Raw genomic sequence first — 21,427 nt, forward strand, 5'->3', positions numbered from 1 at the left:
AGTGACAATGAAGCATAGATGAGAATTGTTCTTTTTTCTATTTTATTTTTAGGAACACTAAAATGTCTGTATCTCCCCAGAAAATTCTGTGAGCATTGATCCTTTGCATTAAGATTCAGCCTAATCTAAGCCTTAGGCTGAAAAGGGCTGATTCTACAGAGAAAAGTCCAAGTAAGTACTACTTTTTAAGTATATTCAATTGGAACCTGGAACAAAGGCCACAAACAAAGGTCACAAATTGCTGACTGGACCACAAACTACAAATAGCATTTGGCCTTGGAACCCTCTGAGTGTGCATGAGTTCTGGTTGTGATTTCAGGGACCAGCTAATCTGAGTTTCTCATGTTTAACAACTTTCTCCATTCTACTACCTTTTTTTTAAAAAAGGGAAAGCCCATATAGTTATCTATCCTCTTCCACACACCCCTTCCCCCAATAATTTTGTGCTTCCTATAGTGGCCGGAAACCCTGAAACCCTGGTGGTGTAGTGGTTAAGAGCTATCGCTGCTAACCAAAAGGTCGGTAGTTCAAATCCACCAGGTGCTCCTTGGAAAACCTGTGGGGCAGTTCTACTCCATCCTATAGGGTCGTTATGAGTGGAATCGACTCGATGGCAATAGATCTTTTTTTAATAGTGACTAGTATTTGTCCCATTATAAACAAATTCCCCTACATTCTCAACTACTTCATTAAATGTCCTCTTCAGTTCTTGCCTTCAGTTCCTAAACTTCATTATGCATCACTCTTACATGGGACACTCAAAAAAAGAAAGATGCCAGAACCCCATCCCTAGAAATTTGGGTTCACTTAGTCTGGGGTAGGCCCATCATCTTTATTTTCTAAAGTTCCTCGGGTATTTCTATGATGTAGCCAGGGCTGAGATGGAGAACAACTTTAAGCCCAAGGAGGGTACCACTTTCCCATACAATCCTTATGGAGGCTGCTCATTCTTCCCCATTTCCAGTCCTGCAGGCCTGAGCGAATGGGGAAGGGCACAAATTGTTGATTTGAGATCATTGTTCTGCACTTGCCTATAAAATCCCATACTTTGAGGTTAGTGCCGTTTAGTTCTCCTAGCCAGGTCCCGTATTCATTGAGGACTTTGGCTCCCAGTCTTTCTTCCTACATTCAATGCAGCCATCACCCTGTGAAATGTAAATATATAAATGGACACTTCCTTCCCACCCTTTCCTTATAGCACCTTGACCTCCCTCAACTTGAATTTCACCTGTATTCCACTTCTGCAATCCACTGCCATGGCCACCCTTTAAACTAGTGGTTCTCAATTCTCAGCTAGGGGTGCACATGAGAATAATCTATAGAGTTCTATAAAATACCAAAGTATACACCCTCACCAAGAACCTACCTTATCAGAATGTCTGGAGGTGAGATCTGAGCAAATGATTTCTTGTAAGCTCCAAAGATGATTCAGATGTGCAGTCAGAGTGGAAAACCACAGCTTCCCCAGGCCTTATCATTACCCAGAATGATTCTTTCCCTGAAATATTCCCACTGTTATCTCATTCCCTGAGCTCAAACCTCCCATCCTGCTCTAGTCTTCAAACTCTTTCCACCGCTTACCTGTTCTTTGAAATCAACAAGACCTCCAGTCCCTGGATCCCTCCATTTTTCGGCCAATCTCTCAGCTCTCACTTGGATTCACTTTCGTTTGACCCAGGCTACTCTATGTTCCATCACTTATATTGTTCTCTAGCCAGTGCCCTGGAAACTCTCACCCTTCGGCCTCCTCCTGCATTCACCTTGCAAAACCCTGTCCTGACAGAATCCAACCATTTAACCTCTCCACTTCTATACTAAGGTTGCTAAGAGTTGCTGGGGTAAAAATCACATGACTATGGAGATTGGTGTTTACTATAAAGGTCTCAGGCCTTAGATGGGTCATCAACGGTGCCTGGCAATCTTTTCCTTGCCCCATTGCCAACTTTCTTTCCCACTTCCCTCGCTGGATATTACAGAATTTCACCACTTCACTCAAACTTCTTTCTGTTCCACTCCCTCCTCCCTTACTTTCAGCAGATGATATTCCTTCCACCTTACTGAGAAAACTGGAGGCTTTCTGTTGGGAAATCCTTTGATTTCATTTCCTCTCCAACCCTTATGCATTTATCTCTATCCGTAACCTCTTCTCTCACCTCACTGAAAGCGGTTCCCCCCTTTCTGCCTGAGGTTTGTCCCTATACAGGTGCTTTAGATCTCAGTCCCTGTCACTTCTCCAGGGATCTCACTCCATCAAGTATCTCTTCTTTCCTCTGTTATCTTCAATCTCTCCCTGTCTACTGGTACTTTCCGTGGGGCTTAAAACACATTCAGATCTTTCTTGTCCTTAAAAATTAGAACCTTTCTGCCATCTCATATCCTCCTGTAGCTGCTATAGTCCCTTCAAGCCTTTCCTTTTTAGCTAAACTTCTTGAAAAGGAAATCTAGATTTTTTTTTAATCTCTAAGTCCTCAAATAACTGCAACGACTTCCTGAGGTCACAAATTAACTACCCACTTGACTGATTTAATGGCCACTTTCAGTCCTTACAATCATTGACCTGCCAGGTAAAAATGACCTTGCTGAACATGCATTTCTTGAAAATAACTCCTTCCCTCCTCTTCTTTCACATGACACTTTCCTAGATTCCATTCCTATGTTTCTGGATTTTCTCTCTCTCTCATTTGCAGGAGCCTCTTTCTCTGTCAGCTTTGGCACTGGGTTAGGAGCTGTCCTAGGTCATCTTTTGTCAACAGACTTCTCCCTTGGGCCATCATCTACTTTCGTGGTTTTAATTATCATCTACACTAGTGACTCCTCTATATGTACGTCCAGCCCTAAACTCTCTGTTGCATCTCTACCCCCTGTAACTAACTGGCTACTAAACACCTCTATTTGGATGCCCCACAGGCCCGACACACTAAATATTTGCAAAATATTTGCCTTTCCCCACCTAACACAACATGAAACTACCCCTCCTCCTGTGTTCCCTACCTTGCCCTTCTCCAACTAGTCATCCAAGCCTGATTTCTGGAGTCTATTTTTGATGCCTCCTCCTTCCACCATCTGATTAGTTGCCTCGTTCTATTAATTCTCCCTCTTAAATATTTCTCCCACATTTTCCTCTCCTTCTATTCTTACTGATATTGGCCCTGGGGCCAGGCCACTATCATTTCCCACCTGGATGACTCCAGCAGCCTGATTTTTCTCCTGCCTTCCATCTCCCACCCCCTCCCTCCAATCCATTCTTCCTCCTGTAGCTACAAACCTGACGTCATTCCATTTCAGTGTCCCCCTACCATTGTCTTCAGAATTAAATTTAAAGGTTACAGCATGGCATACATGGTCCTTTTTTTAGGATCTGGTCACCAATCACTTCTATAGCTTCATCTCCCAGGCCTCCCCTGCTCCCGCTCTGTGCACTAACTACTCTGAACTTTTGTAGTTGTATTCATACCACCTCAACTAATAGCGTGTCATGCTTACTGCCTTCATAATACTGCTTCTTCTGCCTGGAATGACACTTGCCCCATACCTGGCTAGCCCTATTCCTACTTTAAGACTCACCTCAGTTCAGGGGTCACTTCTTCCAGGAAGCCTTACCTAATCTCCCCACCCCTCTTGATTAGATGCTCCTCCTCGGTGCTCACTTCGTTTTTGCATTTACCACACTAAACTCTAACCATTGACTGACTAGTCTGTGTCCCCTACTAGGCCATCAGTTCCTTAAAGGCAGGGGCTGGGACTTACTCACCTCTGCACCTTAGCATCTATCTAGAATAGTACCTGACAATAAATATTGAATGAATAAGTGAATGACCAAACAAATGAATGGATGAATGAATGATCTTGATCATATGAAATGGGAGCCAATATATGGAGAAAGGTCATGTCTATTTGCTATCATGGGTTCATGGATGAGGAAACAGTGATCCAGGTCTGCCAAGAAGGTGAGGAGGGGCAAGCTTTGAAGTTGTTGTAGTTGAAGCTATTGATGGTGGTGGTAGTGTTGTTTTTATCCAACAGTGGGGATGACTCTGAACCCATTCAGGAATACCTCTTGCCAGCTGCCACTTGAGAGTCAAAGGCATATATATACTGGCAACCCAGCTGGACAAGGTTCAAGGTGCAGCCTGTAGCCAGAGAGAGGGCAAAGCAACCAATTCTCCCCTAGATGAAATCCCTGAACGACGCTATGCTTGCCTTCTAAAAGCATTTTAGAAAACTGTCACCTGAGTCTTCCTTGTTGTAGGGGTTCCACTTGTCATCTTCCCCTAAAATTCCTGGAAATTTTGTTGGGCCTTCTCATCGGATGTCATATAGCCAAGTCCAGCATTACTTTTTAGAACACTTTCTAGCTCCTTGAAAACAAAAGCATGCAGGGAAACAAAAGGAATGACAGAGACAGATATACAGAAACACCCCTGGATAAATTCAGCCTAAAAGCACAGAACAACAGTCATAAAAAAAAAGCAATGGAAAACATGCAAAACATTATGATATATGGCATCATAAAAAAGCAACATTCAAAGCCAGATTAATACAGAAAGCTAAATGCAAAATACTATAAAAAGCATACTTTTTAAAATTCAGAAATAATTTTTCCAAAGAAAGAAAAAACACATAGGCTGGCTAGCTCTAAGAGGCAGGCGTTTCACAACCCTGGCTTTAAAGAACAACTCCCTCCTGGCCACTGTCTGAGCTTCCTTTCCTTTGAATCAGTCAGTGGGTCAATTAACAAGTATTACATGTTGAATTGTGAATCCACATAGTGACAGGTTATGCTGGGTGACTCAGGAGTGTAAGTAATATCCTATACTTGCAATCTAATTGGGGAGACTAAGTTTAACGAAGGAGAAATAGCAAACAGCTACCTGACCAAAGGAAATTAGGTGCTAAATTGGAAAGAAAAGAGTATAAATGCTGTAGCATGTCAAAAGAAAGGAAGGTTAAAGAAATTTGTGGTGGACGGTCAGAGCTTACTGGAGGAGGTAGGACTTGAGAGACAAGCCTTACAGGATAGATAGAGAGGAAGGAAAGGGTAATGCATCTCATTTAGGAAAGATGGAGGGAAGTAGGAATGGATATAGCATACTGATCAGGAAGTGAGAAGACAGAGAGCAAATAGAGTACAGTCTGGGAAATCAGGAAGGAAAGGATGATGAAACTGGAGATAGTAATCAAATATGAGTCAGAAAAGGTTTTTGAGCAGATGAATGAAAAGGTGCTTTCCAGAACACAAGCCGGGTGGCTATGTGCAGCTAGTTAGGTACACATGGCATGGTGGGGGCTGACTTCACAATGATTGCTGTTTCACTCAGGCCGAGGAAGAGGATGAATGGTGGTGGTGGAATGGGAGGGACCTACATGTATGTAACTGCATCTGTTGAAAGGCCACTTACTGGGCATTTACTATAAATTCTGTTTGCATGTGTGTGTGTATCTTATTTCTGTAACTAGACTACAAATTACCTGAGGGCAGAGAGCCTTATCTTATATGTAGTATCCCCCACAGTATTTAGCACAGAGCTAGGCACATAAAAAGCAGGCACAAATATTTTGACTGAGGTATATAAGCATTTAAAATCATGCACCTGAATAAGCCTATATTAACAGTCAATTCTGTTATATCTGACTTTTAAACAAATCAGAGAGCTGATATATAAGACCTGTGCTCAAAGTCTGCATGCAGCTCAGATTTATGCATTGGCTGGTTGCAAACATTTTTCCATCCTGTGATCTTCCATGAAGTTCTCTGAGATAAAAGAGGTCTAACAGAGCACTTTGCTAGGAGGTCTCTACTGGAGTCCTTGGGGTTAGAGCCCTCCGGGGAGATGCCCTTATCTCATAACCCCTAGCTCGACACCAGCAACCTGCCTCCCTCTCCCACCCTTTGCCCCCTCCTCCACCCAAGTCCAATTTGTACTCAATGTTATGTGTCCCTGAAGCCAAATAGCCTTCACAGACATAACGACCATTTCTGGAAGAGACAGTGGGAATTGTAGGTTAAAGATTCGTCACACTAAAAATGACTGCTTTTCATTTCAATATTCCTGGGCTTTGTTCTGGGAAAGCCATGTTGGAAAGACATAGAAGTATTTTTAAAGGGCTATCTACCTCCTATGAATGACAACCTTGATTTTTCCTAACAGATGTTCCTTAGTGACAAGATCACTCTTTAGCTGGGTAATATGTGCTTTTAGAGGTTCACTGATTTCTCCAAAAACACTGAAAGGCTGCTAGTCAATGCCCCGCATAGATCATGTGCAAAAATGTCACCTTTGTCATCTTTTAAGAGTTAAAATGCCTTAGTGTCTAAACTACCAGAGAAGTAGAGTTGTTACCTTTTTTATTTTTAAAATTGCCAATCTGCCCCACCCTTTGATTTGTGGGTGAGAGAGCACTGTGCCATACCCTCCAGAGGGAAGCCTTCTAAAACCTTGTATCTGGTAAGGATATTGCGGTATCTCAGAATTCTTCCTATGGAAACAGTAGCCCTGTAAATGGTCTCAAAGAGGGAGGCACTCATTGTGAGGCCAATAGCCCCAGAGTTATACTGGTTTATGCAAAGAAAGTACTAATACCTGGAACTTCTGCTAAATATCCTGTTTGGGGGCATATTATGGGAGGGACACACAGGCATTTCTTACCTCCTGGACCCATGAAATGTACATTTTCCCTTACACAGGGGAGAGATTAATTCTCTAGTTAGCATCTAATATGTTTTTGGTAGAAAGAATGTTCACTGTGTGGGTTTTCAAGTTTTTGTTTTCTTTTTTCCCCTATTGGAAATTTTCAAAGCAATATGTGGTTAACTGCAATGGAAAGTTAGGCATTAAAAAAATAGATCTTAGTGTTGACTCTAAGGCCTTTAAATATTGACAGTGCTAGGTGGGATAAAAAGTTTAAAAAAGGTTCCACATAATAGATATATTTCTGGATTAAACCTAGCATTGAATAAAATACACTAATTTTAAGCAGAAAAGGAAGTAGGTGTTTACTTCAGTGAGGAAGACAGCCCAAAAAACCTTTACATACTGTATTATGAAGCAATATCTCTAAGAGGAAGGATAATAGGGGACTCTCTCATGTTCTATTTTAATATAATCCTTTACTATTTCAACTTTCATAAACCTCAGGTATAATTTTTATAATGCGAAAAGGCTTAAAGGCCTCAAAAAGTCACAGAAATTGGGAGAAAACAGATTTGGTTTTTTACAAAGGCTAAGTGTAGTAAATTAGGCCCTTGGGAGGAATAACTTGTAAAGACAACGGTCTGAGGACTGTTGTGATTTCTGGCTAAGAAAATGGGTTGGATCCACCTAGGCTTGTCTTATTTCTCTTAAAATTTCATTTTTGAATATCCCATTGGCTAAAACCCATTTTCAAGACAAGTTAGGTAACTTCCAACTTATGATAAGCAGTATATTGTTCAACACCACTGAGCCTGGAGTCAAGAGACCTAAATTCTAGGTCTGCCTTGCTTTGTTATTAACGTACTGGGGTGACTTTGTGTAAGTCACTTAACCTCTCTGAACTTCTGCTTTCCTCTGTACAATATAGATAATCTCTGCCTACCTTCATCATAGGAAGTTTGAAGGGCATAAATGATATGAAATCACTTTGAACAGTTAATCATTGTAATACCCCTATACTGCCATCTTAAAATACATCACCCACTTAGCAATATACTAAGTAACAAGGTGACTATGTTTGCTGGAGAAGTTAGTAATCTGCCACTTTTTAGAATGCAACACTTTCATCCTATGAATGATGTCTTTCGAATTATAGCTACTGAGGAAGATTAAACTGGGCTGTTTTAAACATTCACTACTCTTATCATGGTATCTTTTACTATTATTAGCAAATCCCAGAAACATATAGTTGGGAAGTTCCATGGTAGAAATTATATTAACCCATTCTCCTGCCTTCAAGTGGAACCTGCTAAAGTCATGCCAGACTCAATGAAGAACCTAGAAAATTTCACCCTTGGTCTAGTATCACAGTATCCAATAAGCCTATCTGTCTAGTTCCATTTCCTCTGGTAGAATAATTAAGCCTTTTTTTTTCATCCTGCTGGGTCTTTAGTTGCTACGGAAATTTATGTCTTCCAAAAATTAGCACCCTTTAATGTATAGATACAAATTCAAAGTTGTACCTGACTCTGCAAGAGCAGTTACAAGCCCAAATCATAGCCCTAGTGTTCCATATGACGATGGGGGAAAGGAAATGATGGTCCCACATGAGCCCTTCTGATCACCCCCATTCACACATGCAGACAGCCATCACCCTCAGAGGCATCATCTTCAAAAACATTCAGCAACAGTCATCATTCTGGTAAGTCATTAGAAAGTTGCCTCTTACTCATCTCCTTGCAGGCAACACAAACTGGTTCCACTCTCATTTGCACCCAATTCACACATGCAACAATTTCAATGGAAAATGTTTGAAAACAGAAAGTGAAGATGAGGCAATATCCTAACTAGGCACTTCTGATATGTGGACAATTATATAGGGTACATGTCTGAGAGAGGGAAAAAAGGCCTCATTTGCTTTAAGGAAGAAAGCAACTTTATATTTCTTAAAAAAAAAAAAAAAACTCGTTGCCATCGAGTCAATTCCGACTCAGAGCAACCATATCCCTTAGCCAGTGTCAACTTTCCTCTCTCTGCAACACCTCATTTTAATGTTTTCTCCCACTCTCTTCTCATCCACACTCTGTATCTTCTCTACCTCCTAACCTCCCTCTCAAACGTAATTTTTCCCTGTTGCATCTTTCCTTTATTGTATGCATCTCCCAATCTTTCATGCCACACTCCTCTTAAATTTTAACTGTCTCATGGCTTTAGTGGGCCTCCCATATCTGCGCCCAGTTTCTCAGTTTATTGACCTTGAAATGGAAGCACAGGACTAGTAGGGAGGGAAAGTACATCCTTCTCCCATCTTCTTCCCATTTCAACCACAGGGGACTTAAAGGAATAAAGGAGTAGTACAGGAGGCTCTTCTTCTAGGGGACAGCACTGATTCTGGAGGACAAGCAAGATGCCATGCCCTCCAGGCATCCCAAAGGGTAAGGCAGTGACCTGCAGAAGAGCACTCTTGGCTGAGCTGTATGGGGTTATTTGGAGAACCAGAGGAATATAAACACCATTTAGGATGTAGCAGAGTCTCTGATATCTGGCTTTCTGACAACCAGAACCCTCAATTGACACGCCCACACATTGTTGGTGCAATGATAATAACCTTGAACCACTACAAGATTTCAAAGGGTCTTCAGCATCACCAAAGAAAGATTGCATACTGTTCAGTCTAGTTATCATACTAAGTATATTTTATTGTGCATTAATTATTTGAAAATTAATAATGTGCATTGACCAAAACATTTGATTAACAAGACCATAAAGGATAACTGAGAGTTTTCTTTAATTGTTTCACAGCAATGCTTCCTGCCGTGTAGGATATATAGAAGACAACACACTCTAGAAGTTAGAACAACAATATATATGCAGTACAATAATAAGAACTATATAGCACTTTAAGAACTTTTTAACATATATGAACACACTCATTTACAGCCTCAACTTTCTAAAGTAAGCAACATGTAAGCCTAAAAGTACACACACCAAATGATAATCTAGCCCACAAAACACCCAAATCACATGTTAGCACATGTCTATTGTCAAGAACATTTTCTTGCCACCCTCTTTCCAAAAAAGAAGAAAAAAAAAAAACCATGAAAAAGTTTCTTTCCTTCCGAGTGGCAGTTTAAAAAAAAAAAAAGAGTCCCCTTTCTGAAATGCACATACTCTTCAAAGTGCACTACCATCTTCTTAAGGAAAAATTAAAGTCACTGCTGGCTTCTGGATACTAGGAACATAGTTAGCCACATATTCCTTCCCTTGGTCTTGTTGCAAGGCAGTGTGATATAGAAGAACAAGCACAGGGTTTGGAGTCAGAGAGACCTGGGAGACTTCTGGCATCCATCATTTGCTATGTGACCCTAGGCTCTCTGCTTAAATGCTTTGAGCTTAAATTGCCTCATCTATAAAAAGGGGATAATGCAGAGTGGTCGTAAGGATTAAATGACTGCATATATGTACACTGTCTGGTGCACAGCTTGGCACCCAGTAACTAGTCAGTAAATGGCAGAGTACTTCCCACTTGTCTTGATTTGATTTACATCCAACTATCTCCTTCTACTCCTCTAGGAAGAGGGGCCTTCATAGCTCTTCCAGGCTCATCGGCTCCCAAATCTCTCTGGGTTCCCCACAAAGTACACATGAACTGTGCTCTCTATAGACACAGCCCTTCACACAGCATTGCATGTCCTCTGAAACACACCTAATGCTCAAGTGCAGCACAAAACACAAGACAGAAGCACACTTCAGAAGACACAGACATCATACAGAACATGTCACCTCCAAATGCAGCCTCACCTGCTTCTTTCCCACATGTTCTTCCAAGCTTCAAGTCCTTAACATCGGTTATTTTTAGAGGCACCAGGCCATTTTCAGAGGCCTGACTGCATTCACATGCCTCATTGACTTTTCCTTATTGGTTTATTTATTCATGTTGTTTATTCATGTTGTTTATTTATTAATTTATATATTTATTCCCCACCTTGTTCCAAAATGGATGTCAGGTGGCTTACAAGAATACACAAAATGTAACATGATAGCATAAATTCAAAATAGATTAAGTCAAAGGGGGGGGGGAAAGGTAGGAACATAAAATGCAGCCTGAAGAAAAGCTAATACAAAGGTACATATATACCATAGAGTCCCATTACAAGTGCTATGCGTAGGCCACACATTTGGTTCCAAGCTTTCTAATAGCCAACAAAAGAGAAACCTGATCACTCCCACACTTCGCAGGGTACATCAAATAAAATCAAACCACTTGTTCAGGATGTCCTTTCCCTGGTCTAAATCCCAAATACTTTTCTATAGTGAAGAATCATAAAATGGTGGCATATTGTCCCTTCTAATTTGCTCTAAGACCAAGATCCAGCTCCTGGAAGTCTCCAACAAAGATAGAACCTCAATCTTGAAATTACATCTACTACTTCTTATTTTTCTTCTACCTGTCTCTTGAAGTTCCACATGGTCATTGAAATGTAACTATTAAAGAGACTTCTTTAAAAAATAAAAATAAACGAATACCCTCTGCTGTCACCAAAGCTAATATTTTCATTTAAGTAATGAAATAAGACACCGTGACATTATTTATAATAACAAAAATCTGGGCAAGGACTCCAAGTACCCAACAAAAAGAAATGGTTAAAAAAAAACAATGCAACTATATGATGAAATAATATACACCGTCAAAAATGATATTTATGCAGATGTTTTTAAAATGCAGGAAAATATTCTGCATAAAAATGGTAAGTGGAAAGCAAGACATAAAACTGTGTATATTATGGTCTTAGCTATGTAAAAAAGCATATGCATATGTATAGCCATAGAAAAGGTCTGGAAAGAAATTCACAAAAACGTTAACATTGTTTCTGAGATTTGTGATTATGGGTGATATTAATTTTTTGACATTGATAAAATTTCCATATGATGAGGGAAAAAAAAAAAAAGACTGAGAGGAAATACACCAGTCCAATTATCTTTGGGTAGTGGAGTTTTCAATTTTGTAAAAAATTTCCTATAACTGACATATGAATTCTAGCTAGGGAGAAAGTTACTTCATAAAAGAAATGAGAATTCTAAACTCCTCTTCGTTTTATAGTTTTTTTTGTCGATTGTAAGCTCTAGAATTATAGAAATATAATAATACCTCACACATTTACTTAACACTTTTAAATTTCACTTTTAGTAGCATTTTAATGTTTAGAATTATATTTGATAATCAAAAATACCCTGCGAGGTAGGCCAGGTGTTACTATTCTCAATTAACAGGTGAAGAAACTAAGGCTCAGAGAAGCCAAGTGACTGACCCAGTCACAATGATCAGTGGCACAGCTAGAACTTAAACCCCGGTCTCCAAAACTCAAGCCCAGTGCTTTTTCCATTAGTTCAAGGCTGATTGTGGTGTTACCCAAGCAGTCACAATGAGGCAGAAACAGAAATAGTAATCCCTCCTCACCTGTGAGGGTTGGGTTCCTGAACAAGCCCCAGAGTAGGAGAATTCAGCTGAGGAAATTACCATTTCATGAGGAAATAAAAAAAAACAAACCAGTCATGATAAGTGGGGTCGCAAGTGAAGTTTGAAAGCCTTCATAAATCTTTTTTTTATGCTCAGTAAGATAGAACAATAACAATAGTATATTACATAAAAAGAATGAGAGTTTACATAATTAGTAAAAATGATAGGCTCTACAGTGTCCAGTTAGATCCTGAGATGATTTCCAGAGCTGATGAGGGTGTATCACTCATTATGTTAAGGGAAAATGGGGGTGACAAAGAAGCAATGACCAAGGTGGACAGTTAATTCAGATCACCAATCTCCATGCTCCCAGAGTCATCTAAGTCCAGTCCTGAAGTTGTAACAACTTACTTGTGGCTTTAGCTCTATCAAGCAAATAAGTTTAAGTGGCACTACTTAATGACTTTGGCTCTTCTGAAGATGCTTTCTGTCTTCTTAAAGTCTTTTTAAAGACACTTTAGCATTTCTTTATACAGTTAACTAAATCATTCAAGTTTTGTCTGAAGGTAGCTGAACAGTTGTCCAGCAATGGTATTAAATGGCACGACTTAAGTTTTGAAGATGGTTTCTGTACAATGTGATTTTTCTTTCTTTGAAGGCATCATAGTATCTTTTTATAGACATCTACTAAATCATTCAAAGTTTGAACAGATAAGATGTGACATGCAAAGGTTTTGATTTCATTACTTTCTTGGGGAGGCTTTGATCTTGTTCTAGAATTTTGCTCCTGGTAGTTCTAGTTGTATTTGTCTCCAGTCCCAGAGCCTGCTAATTATCTTCATCATCACTTATGATAATCACTTCTGGGGTATTGGAAAATTCCTGAGGCTCATCCTCTATCAGCATCACATCATTTGAATCGGTGTCAAAAGATTCAGATTCAACTTTAGCCAATGATTGCTCCTGCACCAAACATTCATCCTCATCCTTAGGCTCTTCTTGATCCAAAGATTCGTTGTCTTTGAGAGGGACTGCTGAAAGATACTGTGCCATATCTAGCCAAATCTTCTCCCAGGCTTCATTAATGATGGGCTTGGTTAAACTATCTAATGCCTCTTTTATTAAGAATATGGCATTAGTGATGGTGTAGGAATCCCATGCACTAGGATCTTCAGACAGAGGAACCTTTGTAAGCTTTTGTACAACAAAGTTATACATTAGTTTAGCATAAGTCTTCTTGAATGGACGGATCAAACACTGATCTAAGGGCTGAAGAATCTGAGACGTGCAGCTGCTTATAAAGATAACCTTAACATTAGGATGCACATTGGCAAATGTATCTGAGGCACCAAAAGGACTGTGAAGCATCAGCAGGACGTTGAATTCAAGATTTTTTTCTTTTAAGTAGTCTTGAACTTCCACAAGAAAGCACTGTTCAAACCATTCCTTAAGGAGAGGAGGAGTCATCCAGGCTTTTCTGTTTGCACGCCAGTATACTGGAAACTTGGCTCGGTTTTTCCCCCTGAGAGGATTTGGGCAAAGGTTTCTGTATAGCAGCAATGGTTTCACTATGAGATCACCTGAAGTACTGGCACAAAACAGAAGCGTCAGCCTCTCTGTTTTTGCTGACCTCATGTCAGCATCCGTTGGCTCCTGCTCTTCAAAAGGGCAAGTGGGATTATTCAAAGGCTTCCAAAGCATGGCAGTCTCAACAGCACTGAAGATTTGTTCACGTTCATAATGCCCTTCATTAATCACTTCCTGCAGTTCTGGAGGATACAGTGCAGGAGCTGAACAATCTACTGGTTCCTTCTTCGGCACCACTGCCACGTAAGACTTGGTCCCCAGGTCACAGCGATATTTATATTTCTCAAACCACCCCTTGCTTCCAGAAAAATTTTTTTCTAGATCCTCTTCAGGACCTGAAGCCGGGTCATCAGCAAGTCCTCTTGTTTGGTCACAGATCCCCTGCTTGGAAAGTGTTTCATTATTCTTTTGCTTATCTTCAATCCAGAGGTTTAACATCATTTCCATCTTCTCCATCTTAGGATTACGAGGGGTGACGCATCTTTTAGGCGACGTCGGTGTACAAGAGGCAACACTGGCCCTAGCAGCATTTTCAGCTTTCTTTACTGAACGGGCTGTGGATTCATTAACACCATATAAGCGCCCCACAAAACTTTTGGTTTTACCTTGATCAATAATGTCCCTTTTGTCTTCTAAAGACATCACCCTTCTTGCCCTTTTGGCAACCTGCTGTGGTGTCTTTGTACTTGCTTCACACTCGTCTGCCTCAAGAGTCACATCTATGGAAGCCATGTTTCAGCTTTGTGATAACTAATGCAACTTAACAATTACTCACTAGAAATTTTACATCCCTCAGCATCACACAGTGTTAGCATATGACATTTAAACACCAAATGGTAGTATAAATAACACAAAGATAAATGATAATATATCGTTGTGATAGTCAGTGCAAATGGGGCTGATTATCTAGGAGACAACTGGCAGAAGAAAAAGAGAAGAAGCAAATGACTCAAGAAGTTTCTTCCCACCTCGGGATAGAGTCAGACAATACTGTGGCAACTCGGACTAACTCCCATATACGCAATTCAAAATTTTCACAGTTGCTGAAAAGGTATACAGAAGTAAATCCACCTATACCCAAATTTCCAAAAAGGACAACTTGCAGTTAGGAATGGATTACGATAAATTCTACTCTAAGTTATCAGAAAGAAAGTCACTGTTTGTATATTCAAGACAGTATCGTTGCTATGATTTCCCTATGCTGAATGCTACAAATCCAGTTTTATGTAAAAAGCAAACACAGCATAAGTATATTTTCTGTAAGCCCACGGTAAGTCAATCAAACAGTATCCTCTGACAAAATGCAACCTCTGAAGATGTAGATGTAAAGGTCAGGGCAGGCAGGCCCTGAATAGCCAACGTTCAAGAAAAGACTACCCAAGAAAGAGACAATGAAAGAATAAACTAGCCCCTTTTCAATGCCCGGTCACTGATACTTTACTTTTATCCCCTCCTCCTGGGAAGATAGAGCGAAGCCTGGCTTTCTTATTCTTCTCTTCAGGGGCCATGGGAAGTGGTTTGGAGCTGTGGTTGAGTGCTGAAGAATCCCGGTTGTTACTATTCATCCTCAGTGGGGGAGCTGGGGGTTTCTCTTCATTATCCAGGCCGTCAGACATTTTCAGTTACAACAGAATTCACAGCTCCTAAAGAAAAGCAGGAGAAAACAGGAGTTAAGAAAGAAGTCTAAAAAAATAAATAAATAAAATCTTGTGGACATGTGGGACTTCTAGCATCTTAGAAACAAAATATTGGTCTCAAATCGTCTCCAGTTTTGTGCTGATAATTTTGAGGTGTTGCCTTCCTGGGGGAAAGGGAGTTGCCTCCCAAAGACCAAGCATGCAATTTCCAAAAGAGGAAAGTGAAGACAATAATGCACGGCTTTTTGATATGTATTCACAAACACATAAAACCCCCCATAAACCAAACCCATTGCCATGCAGTCGATTCCAACTCATAGCAACCCTATAGCGACCTTATAGGGCATAAGGACCCTTGCTTTTCCCACAATGAAATTCTCTATTCTCTGCTGTTTACTCAGTCTTTTCACGAACAATTTACAATCTTTTTTCTTTAAAAATTCTATCCTAATGGCCATCACTGTGAGGTAGAACAACCTTAGTTTGAAATTGATACAGATTTGGCTGCCAATTTTTAATGGCCCACAACTATGCCCTGTTAGTCACTTTAACATTGGGTTGCTTTTGGGGTCTGTATCTTACGTGTGTGCTTGATTTATAAAATGCACCCTACTCTTTTATGGGAATGCACTGAGAAGCAATCCAGTAAATCTGGCAGTTTTGGAACAGTCAGAGAGTCTTAAATGAAATGATGTCCCATCTTCTCCCATGCATGTAGAAGATAACGGTGGGCCAAATATCTTCATAAGCAAAGAGGACTTCAGAGGAGAGGTTCACTTCCTGAGGAGACACCAAAACCTGTCCCTGTCATATTTTATATCATGGAAGAGGGAGCAACAAGAGAGTTGACAGGAATAGCAAAGTTTTAACAACTTATTTGCTCTTAATTTCATTATTCTTTAGTATCTTGTGCCTAGGGCTGAGTCCATACGCGTTTCATTCCACTCAGAGGGTAAAGTGAACTAGAAAAGCATGGACTTTCCAAGGCAATGCTCCCGTTTCCAGGTGCTTTCCTAGTCTAACGCAAGTCCTTCTATTAGGGCCCTGACACTTGCCAATGCAAGTCATGTGCTGTAAGTACCTTCCCAGTGAACCCCTAGTTTGAATACAAGGAAAATCAAACCCCATTGCCAACAAAATCTTTGTAAATGTACTATCTTAAAAAAAAATTGCCCTTGCGTTGATTTACAAGGAGCAGCTGGTAGATCCAAACTGCTGAACTTTTGGTTAGCAGCCAAGCTCTTAATCAAGCTCTTACTATTATCTGGCATTAATATAGCAGCATAAGAACTCTCCAAACTCTCCAAGAACTATCACTTTATTCCAACATTTACTATAACAAACCTAAGTACAACAACAACAAAAATAGAGGCCTCTTCATTAACTGCTGGAGCCCTGGTGGTGCAATGGTTAAGAGCTGGTCCAACTTGAGAGCAATGTTCTTTTTTTTTTTAATTAACTGCTATAATGAGAAATAATCTATCATAATTTTTTTAGCCCTTTAGTGGCTGTAATGTATTCATTCATTTCCGCATTGAACTCTAGGTTACATCATGTTATGTTGAGAATTTTAAAAAAATTATTATATTCTAAATTCTGTCAAATGTATTCAGCCTATCAGTACTCAAGAATAAAAAAAAAAGTTGCCATCAAATCGATTCCAACTCATAGTTACCCTATAGACAGAGTAAAACTGCCTCATAGGGTTTCCAAGGAATGCCAGGTGGATTCGAACCACCGACCTTTTGGTTAGCAGCTGTAGGTCTTTAACCACTGCACCACCAGGGCTCTTAATATGTTCTTCATCTGCACCTGTGACTGCCAACTATCTTGATTTGGACAAGAGATCTCTTTGCCTTTGCCTACGTTTCATGCATCTCATTATTTTAACGAATTAAGACCAAATTCTGTATTTGTTCAGTAATCATGCTAGTGAAACTACTCATTAATGAAGGTCTTGTTGCCTGTGACAACAATTTGATAAGCCTCACATTTTCCTTTATAGATGAAACTACAGAACAAAATAAAATGAAAAGGTAACTGTGATGTCAAGGATAAAGTATAGTCATAGATACTACCGGTACTAGTAAATATTTTAACTAGAATATGAAACCAGTGCTAACGGGTCTACAATTCTCCTTTGCATTTTGATTGTTGGTCCTTCTAAGTTCACTATTTCTCCAAGAAGAGAAGTGAGTTTAAAAGACTGACTTCACCAGTGGCATTATTCTGTATTTGGCAGGTTCGTGGTTTAAATGTAGTCACTAAGAAGAATTTGCCACCAGAAACAAGGCATTATGGCTTTGCCTTTTTTTTTTTTTCTCTCTCTCTTTTCTGGGTTCAAAAATACTGGCCGGATTATGAGATGATCATCATGTCAGTCTCAGCAACACAAAACCTAGCTTGGTAAAAATAATAATATTTTTAAGTTATTGCAAAGAAATACCTAGCAGACAGACTTTTAAAAAGTGTATCTCACAGGGGAAGAAAGCCACTACTTTCTGAGTGATAGATATTTTCTAATTACATTCTACTTAAATTTAGATGACAGATTTCAGAGAAATAAGCATAGCCTCTTTAAAATGATAAACAGAGTTGATCTTCCATAATAAGGCAAGTAAGAATCTGGACCAGTCAAGTTGCTAGTGCGCCTACATAACTGAAAATACTATGCTCCTTTGTTCTTGATAAATAGGAGCCCTGGTGGCACAGTGGTTAAGAGCTTGGTTGCTAACCAGAAGGTCAGCAGTTCGAATCCACCAGATGCTCCTTGGAAACCCTATGGGGAAACTATTCTGTCCTATAGGGTCCTTATGAGTCGGAATTGACTTGAAGGCATCAGATTTGGTTTTGGTTTTTAACATCAGAGTAGGGAGCCCTGGTGGCGCAGTGGTTAAATTGCTCAGCTGCTAACCAAAAGATGGGTGGTTCAAACCCATTAGCCACTCAGAGTGACAAAGATGTGGCAGTCTCCTTCTGTAGACATTACAGCCTTGGAAACCCTATGGGGGCAGTTCTACCCTGTTCTGTAGGGTCACTAGGAGTTGGAATTGACTCGATGGCAATGGGTTTTAAACATTAGAGTGGCTTTTTTTGTTGCTAATTACTCTCTCTGACCAGAATCTAGATGTCTTTGCTTCTTTTCAGGCTGCCTGATTTGACCAGGTATTTTTTGGGTTGGGAAGAAAGGACTACTCGGGATATGAAACTCAAACCATAATCTCCTATACTGCACTAGATTGCTGATCAACATTTCAACAACACACAATTGCTGTGGTCCCTCTTGCAGACATTCTGCAAAGGATCCAGCTTATATGGCACAGCTTTCTACTGGTCACCAAACTTGAAATTGTTTCAATTCCATTCAACTCATCAGGGGACACTGAGAGCAGCATGAATAAAACTTTTGCAGAAATGGAAATGAAAACTGAAGGATCAATGTCCAGTTCCACACCAGGATCATGAAACAGAGAAAGCAACTATCTGGGATATTTGGCCTGAACCAATCACTCTGTTTACGTAGGCATTTCAGATTTGGTTTTGTTTAAACAATCCTGATATTACTTCAGTTCTCCACTACCCTTTAAAAAGCACAATTAATAACTCTTCATCTTCTTCTAATGATTCCAGATAATTCTAATTTAGTTACAAAATAGTAGTGTAGGAGGTGTTGTTATCTTTAATCCATCTTCAAAACAAACGAAAAACGTTGGCATATTCCAAGGAAAGTTAAGTCACACTTCGAGGAGACCAGTGGAGAAAGCTCATGGACCTAGAAAGAAGCCTTGCTGTTAACGTATGTTTCTCAAGTGGGAGGTTTTTCCTACTATTGCTCAAATGAAGGAAAAAGGAGACTATTATGTTATGTTTGTAAACAATGCCAATTAACTAAGCTGGGTCCTCCCCTGAGACAGCTTTCTACAAAGGATACTATTAATGGACTGCTGGTTCTATCTACCTATGACGTCATTATTTCCAAGGTCTTGAAAGAGACTATTTTGTTTGGGGCGGCTGAAGGATCTATTTCAAGAATTGTACAAAAGCACCATTATTCTCTAGGAACCCCAGTTAAAAAAAAAATGTTTATCTTTAAAGTTTAACTGTTCTCGTTCACTTTTGCAACAGGACGGAAACTTGCAAGTGAGTGGCACACTGGATGGATCTAGCCACAGGCCATTCATTTCACTTTTAGACCTTGGCTCTTAGCATTGTGGAGACCCAGCCAACTTTAATGGACAACCAGAAACAGTTTATATCTGTCCACAAATTGGTTTCGCACTTGACCACTAGGGCTTTTCAGCGAGAATTCAAATGGTTTCTGCTGATGGTGTATATTTTTGCTCCAGCCCTTGGGACTTAGTTTATCAGTGCTCTGTAATGATAATTGAAATTCATCAACAATCAAAATAAGCCTCTTGATTCATTATAAGTAAGGAACCTGAACATACCTTTTTCAGAGCACTAGGAAAGATTATCTCCCCCTCTTCCTCCTTTTTCTTCTCTCCCTCCCTCTCTCTCTCACACACACACAGACACCCGTGCACACACAGCCCTTCACTGTCTTGTCTTTTGACATAAAGCTGTAACACAAAGAGTCTTAGAGAAAAACTATTATCAAGAAGCATAGCAACTTTAGATGAAATGATTGGGCAGTATAACAATTACCATTATTCTCTTATTCTCCAACATGAATTCTCTCTCAGTCCATGCAGTGCCAAACTAGACACTCAGGGAATGTTCAGTAGGATGGAAAAAAAAAAAAAAGCCACCAACTTTCATGGATACCGAAGTCAAGGTAAACAGTGCATACTATGTCATACATGTTGAATCGGATGCGACCAAAAATGCCAAATGTGCCCATCTGCCACAAGCAGTCTAACCAGGTGCATGAAGGGTAAGAATCCAGAAATACTGGTCCTACAACTTGCAAGGCTATCCATTAAGTCACAAGCAATTGAAATAAACAAATACTCTCATCAGATCTGATGTCATCATATAAACATACCGAAACAACTGACATGTCTGTATTATTCCATCTGCTTTCAAAATCTAAATAACTGTTTATTTGCATATTTTCCCCAATGAAACCAAACTAATACTGCCCTTCTTACAAAAACAAAAGCCCAGGCCAGCAGACGCACAGCCACGATCTAGTAAACCCAGAGGTAAAGCTCCAAAACTACTGCCATACAACGCTATTCTTACAAACTGGTGAGCACACGAATATTCAGCTTAATACCCTTTTCACATCAAGCTAGAAGATCTAACACAGGACTGAGATATAGCCTAGGAGAAATTTCCATGGTGAACTTCCTAATGTTTCTGAGACATTTACATGAAGAATAGAGTTGCAAGAAGCCCTGACCACATGAGGTAACAGTCCTACAACAACAAGCTGACATCAGCACCATATGAAAGAAGATGGACTTCAGGGTCTCAAAAAAGTAAAACAAACTCTCACTGTATTAAAACACATAACAATACATGAGAGAGTTTCAAAGTGCTAGAATTTCGGAAATCTTTAAAACGAGAGTTAGTTCTACAGTTCAGACAATTGAATTTTTAATGGCAGCTTCCAGATTTCATGGTAGTAGGTAAATACAATCTTATAGTCAACCAATGGCTCCATAGACAATGATATCAACACTGGACTGTTCACTGTATAGGATGAGGATATTGCTTTTACTAGCAGAGTGATGTGCACACTGAATTTTACTTCGGTGGCAAGAAAAGTGATCCAAGAGTTAGCTGCTGGCTCTTTCCTGGGCTCCCTTGAAACAAAAAGCATACATTTTCAAGACAGCTAGCTAAACCTCCAGGTATAGGCTGTGCCTAGGAAACAAATTATGCTTTGCTAACTGGCCTATGTTAACACTAAACCCACTTATCTTGGCCTCATTATTAGCAACGGGACCAACTGGCTCAGATACTTATGACTGACAATGTAAGAGGATGTAGTACACTGTTTTTAATAGAAGAAGGAGAACGAGAAGAAGAGAAAAATCATCTAACTTTCCACAAAGGAGTGCATGTTTTATGATCTGAAAGAAATATTACACATTGCTTTGCATTTCTACAGCAACTTACATCTGAAGATTTCTAGTGGCTTTTCA

At 39.8% G+C, this 21,427-nt stretch overlaps 1 protein-coding gene across 6 annotated transcripts in view; it reads right to left on the bottom strand.

The window, feature by feature from the left end:
• PAK3 (p21 (RAC1) activated kinase 3) overlaps positions 1 to 21,427 on the bottom strand; it is a 297,238-nt gene that overhangs the window by 73,673 nt on the left and 202,138 nt on the right. For all 6 annotated transcript variants that reach the window (XM_049872069.1, XM_049872068.1, XM_049872067.1 and 3 more), the window contains one exon: positions 15,119 to 15,320. In XM_049872069.1, the coding sequence (XP_049728026.1) occupies positions 15,119 to 15,293 (175 nt within the window). In that variant the 5' untranslated portion in view covers positions 15,294 to 15,320. The remainder of the gene's footprint in view (positions 1 to 15,118; positions 15,321 to 21,427) is intronic.

Source organism: Elephas maximus, chromosome X (genome assembly GCF_024166365.1).
Source record: "Elephas maximus indicus isolate mEleMax1 chromosome X, mEleMax1 primary haplotype, whole genome shotgun sequence".
NCBI classification, from domain to species: domain Eukaryota; kingdom Metazoa; phylum Chordata; class Mammalia; order Proboscidea; family Elephantidae; genus Elephas; species Elephas maximus.